Raw genomic sequence first — 20,285 nt, forward strand, 5'->3', positions numbered from 1 at the left:
GTCTAGCAAGCAATGCCTAATAGGTATTCAAAACATGGATGGGCGTGAACCTGGGGTCTCATTGTGCTCCTGGAAGTCGGGGTAGTCGTAGCCTCCGGTCTGCTCCTCGGCGTCAGGTCCTATTCGTAATTACGGGAAGGTATAAGGGTCCAAGTGCAAAGATGTACAAAACTCCTCAAAAGAATATCCAAATCACAGCAACTCCTACTCTAACGCGTAGGTCATGATTTTAGAAGAATTATGAAACTGGTTTCATAATTTTCGGAGCTACGGTTGATTTATTATCAATTTTCTAAGCCTAAAAGCATTACTGGAAAAGCCACGTGGCATGCTGACGTTAGCATGACGTCATCAGGGGGTTCGGGTATGATGACGTCAGCATGGCCCATGCTGACGTCAACATTGACCAGGTCAATGTTGACCCAGTCAACAGTCAGCGGTCGTTGGTCTCAGGGGGCCCACCGGTCAGTCAGCGGGTCTCACCGACAGGTGGGACCCGTGTGTCAGTGCTGTGAAAAAGAAAAAGAAAACTCGCGTTGTCGGGCCGAAAGTCCACCTGGGCTTCTCTTCCTCTGTGGCCTTTTGGGCCGAACTCGGCCCGTCCTCTCCTCCTTCTTCTTTTTTTCTATTTCTTCTCTCCCCGCTGCGGCTGACAACTCCGGCCCACTTGTCGGTGACTCCTGGATCCCGTGCGGCCTCCTCTCGATCCGGTGCAAACTCTAGCGCGTGTGTGCGTGTGTTTCTTGTGTGTGTTGGGTAGGCTCGCCATGCCGCGAACGCAACGTCGCGGCGTGGGTGCGGCGACGGTGCATCGGCGGCACGATGGCAACGGCGCCACGCGGCTGCGGTTCGACGTCCAGGCGAGCAAATCTCCGCCTTGGCTCGGGCGTGAATGCGCACAGGTCAGGAGGGCCAAGGGTGCTCTGGGCCGATCTCATACGCTCGCACGCCGGCGCGGTCGTGGAGAGGCCATGGCGGGCCGGTGGCGGCTTGGTCAGGTTACGGCGGGGGTTGCAGCGCCGAGGCGGGTAAGAGCCTGCCCTCGGGCTCCCATGTACGCGCGCACACGTAGCGGACACCAGGCAAGGCCATGGCGGGCCCATGGCGGCAGAACGGGGCAAGGCGAGTGGCCTCCGCGGCGGCGCCATGGCACGCCAGCAGGGCGAATCGGCGAGGACCCTTCCAGGGCGAGCAAGGGCGTCGCCCTGGTGGTCTGGCCGTGGCCGTGCGCACGCGTGCGGGCATCGGGTTTACCCGAGCCACGGCGTGGCCGCGCGCTAGGCACGGCGGCGCTAGGACAGGGGAACGGTGGGTTGCGGGGTGAACGGCGGTGCGGCTCGTCAGGCTCCTGCAGGCACACAAACAAGGAGAACGGGGTTCCTAGGGCACGCTACCGGCGACTCAACAGCGGCTGAAGCACACCGGAGCAGGGATTTGGGCAAAGGGCGAACGACGCTCACCTGTCGGGTCTGAGGAAGATGTGCTCGGAGCGGTGGCGATTCGGTGCAGGCGGGCCGAGGCTGTGCCGTGCCGAGCTGCAACATCGTTGCAGGGGTGCGGGGCGCCGGCTCGGGCTAGCTCCGGTGGCGGCGGCTCCTTCCACCTTCTCCTTCCTTCCTCTGCTTCTTCCCCTCTCTTGGCGGCGGCGGTGGAAGGGGAATTTCCCTGGGTGGCTAGGGTTTTGGCGTCGGGGCCATGGGGGTTTTATAGGCGAGGCACTAGGGTTAGGGGTGGCTCGGACGCCGGGGAACGGTGCGGATGTGACGGGCTCGCCGAGCGGACGCGTGGCAGCATCAGGACTCCACGGCGGGCTTTCGTGCGCGACGGGAAAGGGGGAAGCGCGTGCGGCAAGGAATCGGGGCCGACCGCGGGGGCAGACGCGGGCGTCATCAGGGCAGTTGGCCGGCGGGAGTCGCGCTCCGCGCGCTGTCACGGAGTGCCGCGGCGGAAAAAGCAGGGGAGCACGGGTGGTTGTGAGGAGGAAGGGAAAGCTGACAGGTGGGGCCCGCCTGTCAGTGGCTCACGGCGGCGAACGGGCGAGAGGAGCGGTAGCGGGCCGGCGCGGAGGGTCAGCTGGGCCTCGCGGGCGCGTTCGCGCGAGACGCACACGTCACAGGCCGCGGAGGGGGTTTCTGGGCCGAACGAGAAAGGGAAGGTCGGTCGGGCTGGCTAGGATAGGTGGGTTTCGGCCCGTTTCAGTTAGAGGTTTAGGTTAGCTTTTGTATTTGATTTGAATGGTTTTAATTCAAATCAAATACCACACAATTCAACCAAAAACCATCCAAACGAATTTGAAACAAGTAGAGGCAATAAACTCCAAATCCAAATGTAGCACACTAACATTTAGGTCCTTGTGATAGAGTTATAGTTTAAATTCTAAGAATTTGGGAAAGAATAGCATTATCCCTTAAGTGTTCCTAGTTACTAACACTTCCACACAAAAAGTTTTTGAAATTTCGTACTTTTGAAGATCATAACATTCCATAAAATTACGGGATGTTACAATACGGGCCCCCAGTTGAGGAGAAATTGCAACTAGCTTAGACGGGTTTTCATTAAGAAGGAAAAATAGGCATCCAAATATGAGCTGACTTGTTGAACCTTGCACAATGCATAATCGTTCTTTGCCATCCCCACCAACTAGTAGACTCACTTGATAAAGAGAAATGTTAAATGGTCTGTTTGGATGGAGTAAAACTAAAATTTGCCATGGCTAAGACCTTGTTTGGATGGGGCCGGGGTGACTAAAATTAGTCACCCTTTTTTAGTCACTTTTAGTCACAGTCTAAAAGGGACTAAAATTTCTCTAGTCCATTAGAGCAAGTATAGTAGTCGGCGGATAGCCGGCGAGATCCGACGAGGAGCAGAGAGGAAGTAGGAGAGAGAAAAGAACAAGCGACTTGTGAGTTGTGAGACGCTAGCACTGTTGTAGCGGGCGAAATGTACGGTGCCAACCTTTTTCCCACTCTCATACTTCCACGTCGCAGTTTTGCACTAAAAATTGGTGGAGTCCGCCACCCATGAGCTCGGCAGCTCGGATGAGCTGGAGCTCGATACGCCGGCAAGCAGACGTAGTTATTAGTTTTGCTCTTAGTCATGGAAGGCTTGCTAAAAGTGACTGAAGTGCTCTCTCTCCTCCGTGGACCATGTGTCTGGCTCTACCTCTCTCCTCTCTCCCTCTCCTTTCTCTCTTCCTTAGTCCCCTTTTAGTCCCTCTATCCAAAAGGGGTGACTAAAGTTTAGATGTCTAAATCTTAGTTGGGTAAAATTAGTCTTGTCCTATTTGGATGCTTGGACTGAACTTCACCTATTATACTGTGAAAAGTTGTTTATACCATGTACTATGCACACGATGCAAGATGATAGAATTTGACGAGGATATTTTGATATTTTGCTTTCTACTATCAGAAATTAGCCCTCGTTAACTAGGTTTGGAGCTATTGGGCTAAACTTTAGTTGGGGTGTCGGCTAATTTTAATTTCAGTCCATATTTAGCCTTGGATTATATAGAGTTAATTTTTAGCGCTGATGACTAAAAATTAGCCCCTGGATCAAACAGGCGGCCCAAAGTGACATTATGCATAATTTAGTTAGTCCCATTTTCCACTAGTATAAGTCCGGATTCCACTATGATATGATCATTACGACTGACAGTTCTCACACGTCAATTCGGTCCTATTTGAAACGCAAAAATACCAAGTTGGCAAGTTTTCCCGCGTTCCAAACAGCCCTCACCTGCTAGCAATGAAAACTGAAGTGGATTTCTTTATGAACACGCACGTACGCTGATCGCAAGAGAGCAAAAATGATCTCTTTTTGACCAGCGGTGGACTAAGTTGTCGAGTGTTTAAATGCACGCGCTAGCTGCGTGCTGGGATTTAACAAAGCCGGCACGCTTCTCTCTCTGTCTCTACTGACCTCACGAACAAAGTGCCTGCCACTAAATTGCGTATTTGCGAAGCAAGGTTAAGCTTAATGACGCGCCTGATCACGTGTTACGCGCACGCTAAATAACCACTGCACCGGCTGGGTTACGTAACTAATGACGTGCGTTCTCCTCTCCGATTTGCAAATTGCAAAGAGGGACGATACGATGACAGTGGCGCTCGCGGCGTCGTCGTCGTCGTCATCATCATCGTAGTCGCGAGTGGAATGTCGGCAAGTGGGATTCCCGGTGTAAAGGTGAGCTGGGCCACTCAGCTCCGATTGGTGTTGATCTGCGTATACCTGGAAGGATTACCAGCCACATAGAGGTCGAGTCAATCGGCCAAAACCTGATGCTTGCTACAGTGTCTCACAGAATTATTCCAATAAGCACTTACTAGGAGATACTCCCACGCTTGTACAACAATGGCCCTGTTTGGATACTCTAACTGGGTTAGAAGTTAGAGTTAGATTCTAACTCAGAACTAATTCTAACTAAAGTGATGTTTGGATGGAAAGGTTAGAGTTAGATTAAATGTACTTTTCCAATTATTTGGTCTCTCTCCAGCAGGATTTGATGTGGCTAGCTTTGTGTGCCCTCCTCCCTGGTTCCTCTCTCCCTCCCACGCCGCCCCATCTATCTCCCAAAGTTCCCTCTCTCTCCCCCGCCTCTCTCACGCCACAGCAGGGTGCTCGCCGCCGTGCTAGTCGCGGCGTTCGGCGGCGCCCTCCTCGTCTGCGCTAATCTCCGGGGGCAGCCCGCCCCTGACCTTGTTGACGAACCTCGACGACGGCGTCGCCGCGTCCTCGGGTGGCGACGGGAACCGGCTCAAGCTCCTTGACCGCCGGACGCGGCTTCCCCCTCGCCGCTGCTGCCCACAGATGGCCTCCCACGCATGGCGGAGCGGAGCTCGACGTCGAGCGGGCCGCGAGCCTGGCCGGCACGGGGGGCGGAGGATCTCCGCGTGGTGGCTCACCGGAGCCGGGGGGAGGAGCTCCGCGTGGTGGATCGCCTTATCTGTGTTCGAGCTCGAGCTAAGCCTCGCCAGGGCGGCGGATCTTGGGGCGCGGCGCTCGGCCAGCGAACGGTGCCGCTCCGAGGGGGGGCACTCGGAGGGGGGGCGCGGACGGCGGCGCTCGGAGGGCCGGCGAACGGCGAGGCTTTGAGGGGCGGCAGCGAACAGCGAGGTCGAAGGGGTGCGCGGAGGGGCGACGAGGGGGGGGCGCAGAGGGACGGCGGGGGAGGGGGGAGCGGACGGGCGGATAGGGGTGGCAGCGTGCGGCACACAGGGATCCAGAGAGAGAGAAAAACATGGGGCCCACCACTCTAACCCAAATAATCACCCTTTGGAGGGGATAATTTTTTGGGGTGAGTTAGATGCATCTAACCAACTCTAACCCACCCTGTTTGGATATTTTTGGGTTAGATGGACTCAAAAAAGCCAACTCTAACTCTAACCCATGAATCCAAATAGGGCCAATGTAACGATGCTTTTGTGACTTTGAGCACCAATGTAGAGCAGCAGGTTTACTTTGCATCATGAGAAATTGTTAAAAATACCCTTGTGGTGCGGTGGCACGCCTTTACCCGCTATGGTCGTTTAAATTTGAATGCGGCACATGAATATTTTTTAGAAAAAATTGTGTGCATCCTTGGATAGTGCATCTTAATTACTTCGACTATGTGGGTATGAATGTGGTGTTTATGTGCAACTTGTACTTAAGAAAGCAATGTGGTATCCACATTGTTCAGTCTAATTAAGAAAGTTTGAGATTAATATATAGGACTTGTTTGAATAATAAAATTGTATGTGTGTGAGGGGCCAGAGGCACTAGTAGAAAACAAGCCACAGGTCCACCCTAAAAGTACCGGTATCAAAATGAACCGGTACCTATACTAGCATAGGTACCGGCTCATCTTCATACCGGTACTTTTGGGGTTGATAGAATTTATGGATGAGCCTTAGGTACCGGTTGGTAACACCAACCGGTACCGAAGGCTTACCATAGGTACCGGGTGGTACCATCAACCGGTACATACGGATGAGTCTTAGGTACCGGTTGGTGTTACCAACCGGTACCTAAGGCTCATCCAAGGATTACTTCAAAAGGAAAATATCTCTCTTCCCATCACAAGTGATGTGTAGGTCAGATGGTAAGAAAGGTGCACATGACGCAAGAAGTCCCAAGTTCGAATCCCAGCCACCACTGCATGCATATTTTTGACAAAAATGAATGCCATTGGTACCGGTTGTGTTACCCGGTGTTAAAGCCAAAAGCCTTTGGTCTCGATTTCGGGGTACCGGTTGGAAAAACCGGTACCTAAGGCCCTATTCAACCGGTGCCTAAGGGCCTTTTTCCAGTAGTGAGGCATTCTACCCCGGTTGGACCGTGTAACGAACATGGCCCTATTAAGGTCATTTCAAGTGATTTTGGTGATCGATTGACAATGCATTCAATGGAACTAATAAGTTTGTTGAGTGAATATTTCTAGATCTCAAAGATGTAGTAAAAATACCTTAGCAAAGCAAAACATGAAGAAAGAACTCAAGAAAATGCTGAATTGGACGAGTTATGCAAAAATCAGTAGCACCGGTTCTTCCTATGACCCTGCACCGGTCTATTCGACAAGCATCGGTTTAACCAACGCACAAAACTTGCTTAAATGAGATGGACTTCAGCAGAATCTTGTAGATAATTTCACAAGCTTTCCATAGAGTATAAGATCATCGAAATCGGAGTTCGGAGTAAAAAGTTATGGTCAAAACACGAAGAAGCTAATTTCTGTGTGGCACCGGTTAAACCGATGTCTATCACTGGTTATTCTGATGTTCAAAATTTGGTCAAATGAGATAGACTTTAGCAGAATCTTGTAGATAATTTCACAAGCTTTTCAAAGAGTACAAGATCATCCAAATCGGAGTTCGGAGTAAAAAGTTATGGCCAAAATACGAAGCACCTTGAAACTGATTCCTATAAGCACCAGAAATTCCGATGCTACTAAAAAAACATCGGTGCAATGCACCGTACTATTGTCTAGAGATCATGTTTTTTGTCGATCATGTTTTTTGTCCCAGAAAGTTTCTTTAGCACCGGATAAACCGATGCTACCATCAGATATTCCGATGGTACCATATTTCAGCTGCAGAACTCGTCAGAAAGGACCAACGGCTAGTTCAAGCTATTAGGGACCGGATAAACAGATGACTAGGCACCGGTTAGACCGATGCTTACGCAGAAATGCCCTCAACGGCTACAAACGGCTACTTCGAGTTTGTGGGCTATATATATGGCATCCCCCGGGCATTTTGGAGTTGCTGGAGACTAGAGAGATCAAATACACATTGAAGAACACATCCAAGCCAACCCAAGTGCATATTGATCAAATTCTTAGGCTTAGCACAAGCTTTATGAGTGTTAGTACTAGGATTAGCTCTTTAGTGAGTGTGAGAGCAAGGTGTTGTGCCTTGTGGCCGGTTCTAGAGTGAACCAACAAGTTTTTCAGTGTGCCGGCCTCTTGGAGCATTTGGTGGCTCACCAGCACGCCATCGACCATTCGGCTTGGTGTGGAATGGCGACGACGACCTTGTACGGGGGACGTGGAGCCCCTCTCCTTTGTAGGCAAGCTCCTTAGTGGAAAGCGGGATCAAGGTGATCGTGATTGTGTTCACGGAAGAGACTTGATTGCCGGGAAGCGATACTCTTCGTGAGTGCTTCATCAACGTCGATGTAGGGGCGTCTTTGTGGCAATCCGAACCACGGAATAAATCCACGTGTCGAGAGTTTGCTTCCTCTCATCCCTTCTTTTTAAGCTTCCGTATTTCATATTGCAATCTTTGTGCCTTTACTTTCATAGAGTAGTATCTTAATAGAATTGGCTATAGGTTGCTAAACTCTTTTGGAATGAGGGTTTCATACTAGAATAACTATAGTTGCATATCTAGATAGCTTGTTCTAGATTAAGTTTTTGTGCAGTCTAGTTGGAGCCATAGGTTAAGATTTTAGAGTGTCTAATTCACCCTCTCCTCCTCTTAAGGTAGAGCACGATCACTTTCAGACCACCCACTACTCTAGCAAAAGCGTGTCCGATGAGATTTAAATAAATCCGGATTGCTTGCTCCAAAGCTGGAGCAGCTAGCCACCAAAACCTCCTCGGTTCTCGAATTTCTCAAATCATATACCAAAGCACGTCAAAATATTGATTGGACCAACTAAAATATTTAGTATAATTTTAGTTACAACCCAATATCGATAGGACTGATTTCACCGATCAATCGATCATGCATGTCATAAAACTAAGTTAGATTCCTAAATCGATACAATAATTTGATGACCCTTAATTACTGTAGCCAATAAGAAGTATTTGGTTGAATCAAAGAGTCGACGAAGTGAGAAATCCTTAAAAGTGGTGACTAATGGAACACTAAGACGGCGTTGCGAACGTGTGGCGGACATATATGTAAGGTAGAAGCATTCGGGCCTGGGGCCTATTTGGGAAGGCTCACTTCAGCTTCGGCTTCACCTGTTTTGTGCAAATTGAGGCACTATAGCGTGAAGCTGTTTTGTAAGCCCTGACTAAAATAAATTAGTCAGGTTGGCGCGCCACGCGCGTCTATACCAAAAATATTAATCTAAAATATTAATGAAAAGATATTATCTGCTACTATGTTCGAAGTAACATTGTATCGATGTATTGAGTTAAATTTAAATATTACAGTAAAGTGGCATAGTAGTTTAGAGTCTGAGAGCGCGCCAATCTCAAGCATTGTAGTATAGAGCTACAGATAATTTTTTCTTAGGAATTCGTTATTTTTTTATGTCAGTAGGTATAGTCTACTTTTGTAGGAAAAAAAAGTAAGATTACGAATGAATGAACAGTTCAATTATATTTTGTGAGTTTACGGAGGGAAACCCAAACCCAAAAAGTAATACAACTACTACATGTGAATGTAGTATACAAAATTTAGTTATTATTTTTATATGTAGGGAGTAGTTAAATATATTTTATATTGTCAAATAATGGAAGAAAAATAATTTTTTTAAGATAAAGAGGCTCACTTAATAGAACCGGGGCCTCATGTGGGTCCCGTCTGAATAGTATGTGGGATCTGCTTGAATAGTACGTGGGTCCCGTCTAAATAGTATATGGATAATATTAATGGAAAGATATTATCCGCTACTGTGTTCGAAACAACATCGTATCGATGTATTGAATTAAATTTAAAAATTACAGTAAAGCGGCATAGTAGTTTAGAGTCTGAGAGCGCACCAATCTCAAGCATTCTAGTATAGAGGTACATATAATTTTTCCTTATAAAGTCATTATTTTTTTGTGTCAGTCGGTATAGTTTAATTACTTTAGTAGGAAAAAAAATAAGATTAGAAATGAATGAACAGTTTAATTATATTTTGTGAGTTTACAGAGGGAAACCCAAACACAAAAAGTAGTACAACTATTACATGTGTATGTAGTATACAAAATTTAGTTATTATTTTTATATGTAGGAAGTAGTTAAATATATTTTGTATTGTCAAATAATAAAATAATAATAATTTTTTAATATAGAGAGGCTCATTTGATAGAACCGTGGCCTCATGTGGGTCCCGTCTGAATAGTATGTGGGCCCGTCTGAATAGTACGTGGACCCCACGTGAGTCCCGCCTGAATAGTACGTGGGCCCATGTGGGCCCCACCTAAATAGTACGTGGGGACCCGCATGAACAGTGCGGGGGTCCCACATGGGCCCACATGAACAGTGCACAATCCACGTAGGCCCGCGTGAACAGTGCACGGGCCCCATGTGGGGCCACCACTCACGGAATCGCTCCAATTCATGGAGCTTTTTAATTACTTTAGTAGGAAAAAAATAAGATTAGAAATGAATGAACAGTTTAATTATATTTTGTGAGTTTACAGAGGGAACCCAAACACAAAAAGTAGTACAACTATTACATGTGTATGTAGTATACAAAATTTAGTTATTATTTTTATATGTAGGAAGTAGTTAAATATATTTTGTATTGTCAAATAATGAAATAATAATAATTTTTTAATATAGAGAGGCTCATTTGATAGAACCGTGGCCTCATGTGGGTCCCGTCTAAATAGTATGTGAGCCCGTCTGAATAGTACGTGGACCCCACGTGGGTCCCGCCTGAATAGTACGTGGGGCCCATGTGGGCCCCACCTAAATAGTACGTGGGGACCCGCATGAACAGTGCGCGGGGTCCCACATGGGCCACATGAACAGTGCACAGTCCACGTAGGGCCTGCATGAACAGTGCACGGCCCCGTGTGGGGCCACGACTCACGGAACTCCAAGTCATGGAGCTTTAGTATTTAGTATATGTACTCAACTAGAAGCCAACTGAAGCCAATTTTTTTTAGCTTCAACAGCTCTGGCTTTACTAGTGAAACCATTTTAGGAGAAGTCCGGCTCTACCACACTCTCAATGTTACTGTGTAGTCCTCTGGCACTGAACTTGCAGTGCAAGACAAAATCATCTGGAAGCTGCCAAAAGCTCACCATTGCCGCTTTTGCTGGCTCTTAAAATCTCCCTGATGGATCTACTAGTATCCATACACAGAAACATATACTCGAATGTTCAAAGGGAATCTTGCTCCTATATATATATATATATATATATATATATATATATATATATATATATATATATAAACTTGTGCAAGATTGTGTCCACATCATCAAAGAGCTAAGTCTGCTCTAGCTAGCTTGGTACTATACTATATTCCTTCAAAGGCAAGCAATGCAAGCTTATATACGACGTGTGGAGTTTCATTGCATTGGTTGGCAGTGAACGAGGCTACGAGTGTGAGCTGCGGCCTTGCAAGTGCATGTGGACATATGGGCTCGATCCTGCGGTTGGTGGTGGACAAAACTAAAGGTGTCCCTGGAGCAACACCAAGGGTCGCCGGCGGCGCGCGCCGCCGGCTCGCCGCGCCCCATGAAAAAAGCACCACTTGTTTACACACACGGCCCCATCATTTATTTGTCCTCGACCAACAGTGCGTGCTCCTTCTTGCATTAGACAACTACGTACTTGTGTTTTTTTTTCAAAAAAGAAGCGCATTAGATAGACTATTTGTGCTTTATGTTCTCTAGAGGGTTCATTGCGCGGAATTGCATCGACCATTTCATCTATATGTATCCTTTGTGCACTGAAATCCCGATGGATTCGATATCGGAAAATACCGATATATGTATACATCTTTGTATCGGAGTTCGTTATTATACATTGGACGGATCGGATGAGCATTGTGGTTCCTTATTTCCAACTGCATTCCCATCCAGCAAGCAAAGCATGGCAGCTTGGGTTGCTTGGATTGGATCGTGGTCAAAGGGCCGGGGCTCACGAGTAGAAGGGGCTAGCTAGTAGGTCCAATAAAATTGAAAAAAAAATCTTGCAAATTGTTCGGCTGGCTGTGGCTGGTGGCTGGTCTGGTTAGTGTGAGAGGAAATCAGTGTTGGCTGGTTACAGATGAATAGAGTGAATGGGATAAAAATCATTCCAATCAAGTATAGAAAGATGTGTGTCAATGCACAATGTCACGGAAACAACGAGGTGTTCATCCTGTATATCTCTGCATGTACGTATGTGGAAATTAAGAACCATATACAATAAATAGTGTCCAAATCGAGACGGTTGGGTGAAGACAGAGGTCAAATGATGAACAGTAGCAGCAAAAGAGCAAATCCCTTTCTCACGTAGGTGTGTTATAGTATTGTGTGCCCTGTCGCCAAGCCACGCCAGTGGCCCGAGATTACCGGGGAGAGGAGGGCCAAGCCAAGCACGGGTCTCCACCCATGCGGAGTGCGCATGGCCCCCCCGCTAGGGTTCCATGTGGAGGAGCAAGGCCAGGCTTCTGATTCTCAGAGGAGGTTTCTAGATCCAAAATGATCCGGCTAACAGGACAATGGAGGCATCCATTCTGTCCACAGAAAAGATACGCATGTACCATCTCAAAAAAAAGATACGCATGTACTATATTTTAGGCACGCCCAATGATAGCAGCGCCACGAAGTATGTACATTATTAGTACTGTGTTTGGCAACAATTGATGTTTCTGTCAATGTAACGGCCATCAAAATCTATATACGTTCAAATTTCATTACCCACTTTCGTTTCAAAAAAATATATAATTCGTTTCAAATTTCATTACCCACTCCATTCCAAATCCTTATTCCAAATTGCAGATCATTTTAGCCTAATCCACCGCCAATATAATCGATCGCCGGCCACTGATGGCTCTCCATTCATAAGATAGAAAAAAAAACACCACGGAGACTCGATCTTAGCTTGCATCGGCATCCTTTATACGTATAATTAACCTATCTATCTAGTGATGGATAGAGTAATAATCAACCAATCTACACTGCACCTTTCCTGTTCACATGCATATTATAAAAAAAACGCATGCAGGTGCTGACACGTGCGCGTCCACGTGTACTCTCGAGCTCGCTCGTGACCGCCTCTCTGTTTTATCTGCTGCAGCATGCATTGCTGCTGCCTACTCTTTTGGCCCATATTTGTAATTTCTCGTCGTACCTTGCGCGGGCCTTGGCGCGCGTAATTTATTTTTTTATTTCTGTTTGGCAATATAAGTTTATATAGAAGTTTGTAGTAGATGTATAGACAAATGGATATATATAGATAGAAATAGAAAATTTATTTTCAAAGCAAAAAAGGCAAAAAAAATAGTAGCTGAAATCCGACGTCTCAATGTCGCCGTCGAAGGCGGCCGGGAGCGGTCCTCGAGCATCTCCTCACCATGCATTGCACGGCTATCACGCCCGGCCTGCGGCACCGCGGCATACCGGAGCGAGGCCGGGTCGCCCGCCGGTGACGGCATGAACTCGCCGCAACTCACCGCGTGGCTCTCCGGCCTAGCTTCAGTGCCGTCGTTGCCGTAGAGCACACACCCATTTGGAGGCCACCAAATTACCGGTCGAGAGTTCTAGATTCAGATATTTTACAGTGACCGAATGGAGAGCTGACGCGTGGACCATTCGTGTCTCAAGGCCTCAAAGGTAACGATGGCACGGCCAATCACATACACCGTCAATTTAGGATCGAATGGTGAGAATCTTTTTTACTGACGTGGCCGGTCTGCCCTTGCACGGACCTTCGGGGCATTCACATATAGAAATTAGGGCCGTGATTAGATTCAAAAATTTTACCCCAAAAACGTCACATTGAATATTTGAGCACATGCATAGAAAACTAAATAAAATCTATTTACAAAACTTTTTACATGGATAGGTTGTAAATCGCGAGATGAATCTAATGAGTCTTCTTAATCCATAATTTGCAACAGTGATACTACAGTAACCGTTCATTAATTATGAGTTAATCATGAATTAAGTATGCTCATTAGATTCGTCTCGTGATTTATAACACATCCGTGCAAAAGGTTTTGTAAATAGATTTTATTTAGTACTCCGAAATAGCAAGATTCCCTTCCATTCGTAGCCATCAGATCGCGATCGGATGGCCGAAATTTTTTTGGCCGACGTCAGGTTGGCGCGGTACGCGCGCTTATACCAAAAATATTGATCTAAAGTAGTAATGGAAATATATTATCCGCTACTATATTCGAAGCAACATTACATCGATTTATTAAATCAAATCTAAAAGTTACAGTAAAGCGGCATCGTAGTTCAGAGTCTGAGAGCGCGCAAATCCCAAGCATTTTAGTATGGAGGTACATATAATTTTTTCTTAGAAATTGTTTTTTTTGTGTTAATAGGTATATTTGATGGATTGGGTTACATTAATTATTGATTTTTCTAGGGAAATAAGTAAGATTAGCAATGAATGAATAGTTCAATTATATTTTGTGTGTTTATGAAGTGCCCACTGCACCCAAAAAATAGTAGGACTGTCACATATGAATGTAGTATACAAAGTCTAGTTATTATTTTTATATGCAGGAAATAGTTAAATATATTTTATATTATGAAATAATGGAAGGAAGATATTTTTTTGAATGATAGACCCACTTAATAGAACCGTAGGCTCCACCAAACAATGTGCGCAGGTGCCACTTGAATAGTACGTGGGTCCCACATGGGTCCCGCCTGGATAGTACTTGGGTCTCACGTGGGTCCCGCCTGAATAGTATGTGGGCCCCACCTAAATAGTATGTGGGACACGCATGAACAGTGCATAGGTCCCACGTGGGGCCACAACTCACCGAACCCAAATCTTGGCACTTTAGTATAGGTACGAGTGCCTTGCGCCCGCCTTGGCGCGCGTAATTTATTTACTTGTTTCCGTTTGGCAATATAAGTTTATATAGAGGTTTGATGTATAGACAAATGAATATATATAGATAGAAATGGGACATTTATTTTTAAAGTAAAAAAGATAAAAAAAAATAGTAGCTAAAATCCGACGTCTCAATCTCGCCGTCGAAGGCGGCCGGGAGCGGTCCTCGGGCATCTCACCATGCAATGCGCAGCTATCATGCCCGACCTGCGGCACCGCAGCGTACCAAAGCGAGGCCGGGTCGCCCGCCGGTGACGGCATAAACTTGCCGCACCCGTCGAAGGCGTGCCCGGCGGCCCGCCCAAACTCGCCGCGTGGTTCTCCGGCCTAGCTTCACTGCCGTCATTGCAGTAGAGCGCACACTCATTCGGAGGCCATGAAAATTACCGGTCGAGAGTTCTAAATTCACATATTTTGCAGTGACCGAATGGAGAGCTGATGCATGGACCATTCGTGTCTCAAGGCTTCAAAGATAACGATGGCACGGCCGATCACATGCACCATCAATTTAGGATCGAATGGTGAGAATCTTTTTTACTGACGTGTCCGGTCTGCCCTTGCGCCGACCTTCGTGGCTATCATATATAGAAATTAGGGCCGTGATTAGATTCAAAAAATTTATCCCAAAAACATCACATCAAATATTTGAGCACATGCATGGAATACAAAGTAAAATCTATTTATAAAACTTTTTTACACGGGTAGGTTGTAAATCGCGAGACGAATCTAATGAGCCTACTTAATTTATGATTTGCAACAGTGATGCTACGGTAACCACTAATTATGAGTTAATAATGAATTAAGTATGCTCATTAGATTCGTCTCGTGATTTACAACACATCCGTGCAAAAAGTTTTGTAAATAGATTTTATTTAGTACTCCGAAATAGCAAGATTCTCTTTCATCCGTAGCCATCGGATCGCGATAGGATGGCCCAATTTTTTTTTGGCCGACGTGGACCTATCGGTAGGCCGTCGCCCTTCGGGGCTATCATATATAGAAATATATAGGTATATAACTAGAGCCGTGATTAGATTGGAAAATTTTACCAAAAAAATGTCCCATCGAATATCTGATCACATGCATGGAATACTAAATAAAATCTATTTACAAAACTTTTTACACGGATAGATTGTAAATCGCAAGACGAATCTAATGTGTCTACTTAATTCATGATTTGCAACAGTGATGTTACAGTCCTGCCTGGGCGTGCGCGGAGCCTCGGGGCTTGAACATATATAGAAATGACATTGTAGTGGCTTTTGAGCGCACATGCATGTGGATGCACGAGAATGTCAACGCAAAGCAGGTTGGATTCTAAATATATTCTGCGGTAGTTTGTGGAAGAATCTGATTGCATGCATGGCGGCATGCCATGCACCTGCACAAAACTCCGCCCACTGCACCCCGGGCCCGCCAGCGCGCCTGTGCGTGAGCGTTGGTCGTTGACAATTTTGTTCCCGCTGTTCACACTCATAATCCTCTAATTTTACTCTCTAAAAAAATATTCTTGTCCTGGTCATCCAGATTCTCTTCTCTATACCCAGTTTCTCTGCACCCATCCATCCTCTAAATCTCTCCTCTATACTAACTACCCACTGCGGGACCCACACATCAGTTTTTTATTCTTTACCCGACGCCCCTCCCTCCTCCCACGCACTCTCTCTCTATATATATCCCGAGGGACTCCTCCGCCGACATTCTCTCTCAATCCCCCTCGGCTCCTCCTCCCTCCGCCACCGCTCGCCATGGCCCGCTGGAGCTCCGCAGGGCCGCCGCTCGCCAGGGCCGTCGCGCCACCCCATGCCGGCTCTCGGAGCTCTCATCCGCTGGCGCGCGGAGGAGCATGGCACGAGGTGCGCGGAGGAGCATGGCACGAGGTGCGCGGCACGTCACGCTGGCGGACTAGCTCGCCGCGGTGGCCCAGGCCTCACGCTCACTCTCTAGGGAAGCTGTCTATCCGCGGGCGGGCGGAGGGCTGTGGGATGGAGCCGGCATGGTGGCCGGCGCGGCATGGTGCCTCCTCCTCCAGCGTGCGTCCATAGCGGAGCGGCCGGCGGCGGGCGCGCGGCCCTCGAGCTCCAATCCTCCCCTGCTCTCTCCTCTGTCGTCGCCTCCTTCTCCGGCCTCCTCGCCACTCGAGCCACCTCCTCCGGTCTTCCTCGCCGCCGCTTCCTCCCCACTCGTGCGCGCTGCCATCGGGGCCTCCGCAGTGCCTCCCTCCTCTTTTCTCACCTGACGGCCGGCACCTTCACCCCGCGCCCCTTTTCTGGGCTCCGCCTCCGGCCTTCCTGGCGCAGATCCGCTCGGATCGGGCACGGACGGCGGCAGTGTGGCGGAGCAGGCCGGCGGCGGTGCTCCCTCCGCCCCCATCCTCGGCACGGCGGCGGCGCGGTGGAGCAGGCTAGCGTGGCAGCATGGGAGCAGGCGGCGGAAGGCCATGGTGGGGCGCGCGGAGGGCCATGGCGAGCAGGGGGCGAGCAGGGCCACACACGAGCTTCCCACGGCGGCGGCCTCCCGACCTCCTAGGCGGACCTCCATGGCGGTGGCGCAGCGCAGCTCCCCTGCTTCCTCCTCCTCCCTCCTCACCGCCGAGCTCCGCGCGGGGTAACAATGGCCGCGCGCCGCTCCTCCCTCCCTACGCCGACCGCCTGGCGCGGTCCTCCTCCCTCCCTGGCGCCCCCTCCATCCTCGCCGCGGCGGGGCAGCCATGGCTTGATGGCTACGGCGGGCGGAGGCCGCGGGATGCGCGCTCGCGGCCAGGCTCGAGCGCCACACCCCCCGGTAGAGGAGGTCCTCTACTTCCCTAGGAATAGGGAAAACGAGATGATCCTATATGATAGAGAACATCTTAGAGGATGCCGCTGCAGAGGATTTTTCCTCTATCTAGATACTAGAGGAACGCAGATAGTACACCAGTGCGAACAGCCTAATTTCGGTAAAAGATGCCCCAGCAGGATAATGGTAACAACATAATTTAGTTTGTGGATTAGCTGGACGTACTTGTACTACTCTAAAGCAAGCGAGCCCTTTTTATTTGTTTATTTAGTTATTTATCGGTGTTAGTAGACCGTACTGATCATCAATTGGAAGATGACCAGATCAAGTCAGGGCAAGATCACAATTCTATTACTACAATAGACAGTATTGATAAAGGCGAACGCCCTTGCTTACGTTCTGGTTGGATCCAAATGCTAATAGATGAAAGTACTAAATTTTAATTTAGCACTAGTTCATTCAAACAGAAGTGCTAACAGTGGAGCGGATTATACCCTTAAAAAAATGTAGAGCGGATTAAAGTTTAGTTAAATTAAAAAACTTTAGCAAACACCCCAGTTTTGCTTACGAACTCTGAGTGCACCATTAGCACAAGGTATATACTTACATATATATGTGAATATACGAGTAAGTACGGAATCGTGTACGTACAAATGTACACAACACGCTGTGTCACTGCTTACGTGGGAGGTAGGCCGGCCATCATCAAGCGAAAGAAACAGTGTGCCGCCTCCCCCAATGCAAACCCGTGGGTAGCATTCGTTCTTTCGTTCTCTGTATGTATAGAATGCACTACGTGAGTACGTGTAACGTAGCGCACGGCTGCAAATAAACTCTCCAGCCACACGAAATTCACGAGTCACGACCGGCCGACCAGCACATAAAATTAAAAATATTCATTGATCTCTCTGCACGTACTCATGGGTAATTGTGGATTATTATTGTTGCATTTCCTGAACGTACGGCGCCGCCTGAGCTGTACAGCCATGGGCAGTGTATGCATGTATATGCAAAGAATCGTCAGGAATTTTCTGAGATGGACGGATCCGTAATTGTCAACCGGATCGAGCTGGTCGAGACGCCCTCGCATATGCATCTGTAGGTATCTACATCTACTAGTAGACTGTATCCATGCGTCTAAGATGTGCATGCACGATGCATGTATCTAGACAACGTACATTGAGTCTGTGTGTGTGTGTGTGTGTGTGTGTTTTACCTGAATATATGATATCATTGATTAATTAAAAATTTACTCAATTAGTTAAGTAAAGTAAAATAAGTACCACTAGATCTATAATTAAATGGATTTTAGATTTAACTTTGCATGTGTTTGTATTTGCATAAATATTCATAGAAAATATGAAATGTCAAATGAACAAAAATATCATATATTTAAAAACAGAGGTAGTAGTATATGCATATGTATGTGTACGCATACCTTAACAAGACCCAGGTGACCCGAGATCGGCCTGCACATGCATGCAAGTTTTTGGTGGAATTGTACATGCAGATTGCTGCTGGTCACTTGGTTATTGTTCTCCCAATCGAATCCTCATCAGGTCGTCCATGCAGGAAATTAAAGTACACGCAGGAACAGCAAGGGCGGCCTTCTTTTCCACTCTTGGAGCAACCACAAGAACATGCATATCGTCTCGATCATACCACCAGCACCAGCGGAATTAAAGCTCATAATAATAAGGAAAGTTCTGCTGCCCGACCTAATTTCTCGTTCTAATCCAGTCTACATGATGCTTTTCTGACAGTGAGTGACCAAAATATCTTTGTGCTTTTCAAATAATGGCCCGTTTTTATGCAGGTGGGAAAGAACTCTGGAGCAAATTAACTAGTAATAAGGTCCTGCATCAGCAGCACTTTATTTAGATAAGATCAGTGCAGTGCAGAAGATACACAGCACATGCTGCCCTTGGACCAATGGGACGCAGAGAGGACCGGTATCAGAATTAAGCTGCTGTCTCTAGTGTGTCTACACTAAAAAACATGTGGATATAAGCATGTATCCACGTGTGATCACACACAGGAAGAATGGAGCACGATCACTACACGGACTCCAAGAAGTTCTGACCTGGGTGTGGATGCTTATCAGCAAAGGTCAGACAGTCAGATCGAGCAGGTACATTTTTTGTCAGAGTTGTTGTGTGCATGGTCGGTTACGTCATCAGCTGCGTCACACAGGTAGAATGCAATAAGGTCAGCCGCTCACTACCAGCCAAATTAAAGTTAAGCTGGATACGGTGGAAAAAATAATTGTACAAGTGGATGATGTTTGTTGGGTGATTGAGATTTTGCCACATTGATCAATGATTCTATGGGTTGACCAAGTAACTTCAGCAAATGGAAGTCTCAAAGGATGAATATGTAATGACTACTACTGGAACAAGTTGATCAAAGAAGAAATTGTAGTCATCTGTGTTCTTCCATGTACGCTTCATTACACGCGCTTACGGTAACCTGGTAAAGTCAACGATCTATCCACCCATCTGACCCTTGCAGAAGGAGCAGGAAGTTTTGACCACAAGTGATCAATTTGTAGAGAGCTACTCAAACAATAAACAAATGCATGCAAAACTCAGTTACCAGCTACTCAAACAATAAACAAATGCATGCTGGTACGGCAACTTGATACGTCAATGCCTGATGTGTACAGTAGCGTAACTTTTCATTGGCTTTGACTCAGACATCGCAAAAGTTAGAGATGGTCCATCGGCTTGATCTTTATCCTAGCCCTGTACTTCTATGGCCCTGTTTGGGACAGCGGTGGCATTGCTTAAACACAAAACGTGTAAATAATCCTGCCGAACGCCTCGTGTCGGACGCGCATTCGCGGAACGCCCGCAACACAAAATGCGGAAGTTTGAATTGCACGCAGAAAAATCACGTAAGTGACGTCCGAGCTACGTTCACGTATAAGCGACGCACTGCTGGTGCTCGCAGTCCCAAACATGGCCTATATATATATATATTTTTTTTTGAGACGAACAGGGCCTATATCTGATGCTCTTTGCAGCAACGAACAGAGAGCACGAAAAAAAATAAGTGAATTAGCTGGGCCACTGGGCTGCAGCCCAACAGGTCACGTGGGCTGGACGCACGTGAAGACACATGGGCTATAAGAAGGTGACTTCTGGTTACGCCCAAGAGCCAGTCAAGGCCCAAGGGCCAAGCATCAACAGCCCAACTCACATAACTAAAATCACGAATCCGCATGTAAGAAACACAAAAAGCCTACCGAAATCCGAGTTCTAAAACCTGATGATAATACGTAGTAGTGTCAT

General features: G+C 47.3%; 1 protein-coding gene across 1 annotated transcript; it reads right to left on the reverse strand.

The window, feature by feature from the left end:
• Positions 1-16,170: 16,170 nt before the first annotated feature.
• On the reverse strand, positions 16,171-16,755 carry LOC120694971 (brain acid soluble protein 1-like). Its single transcript, XM_039978308.1, has one exon. It carries the CDS (start codon positions 16,753-16,755, stop codon positions 16,171-16,173), a length of 585 nt encoding a protein of 194 aa, XP_039834242.1.
• Between the last annotated feature and the right edge of the window lie 3,530 nt (positions 16,756-20,285).

Source organism: Panicum virgatum, chromosome 2K, assembly GCF_016808335.1.
Source record: "Panicum virgatum strain AP13 chromosome 2K, P.virgatum_v5, whole genome shotgun sequence".
Taxonomy (NCBI): domain Eukaryota; kingdom Viridiplantae; phylum Streptophyta; class Magnoliopsida; order Poales; family Poaceae; genus Panicum; species Panicum virgatum.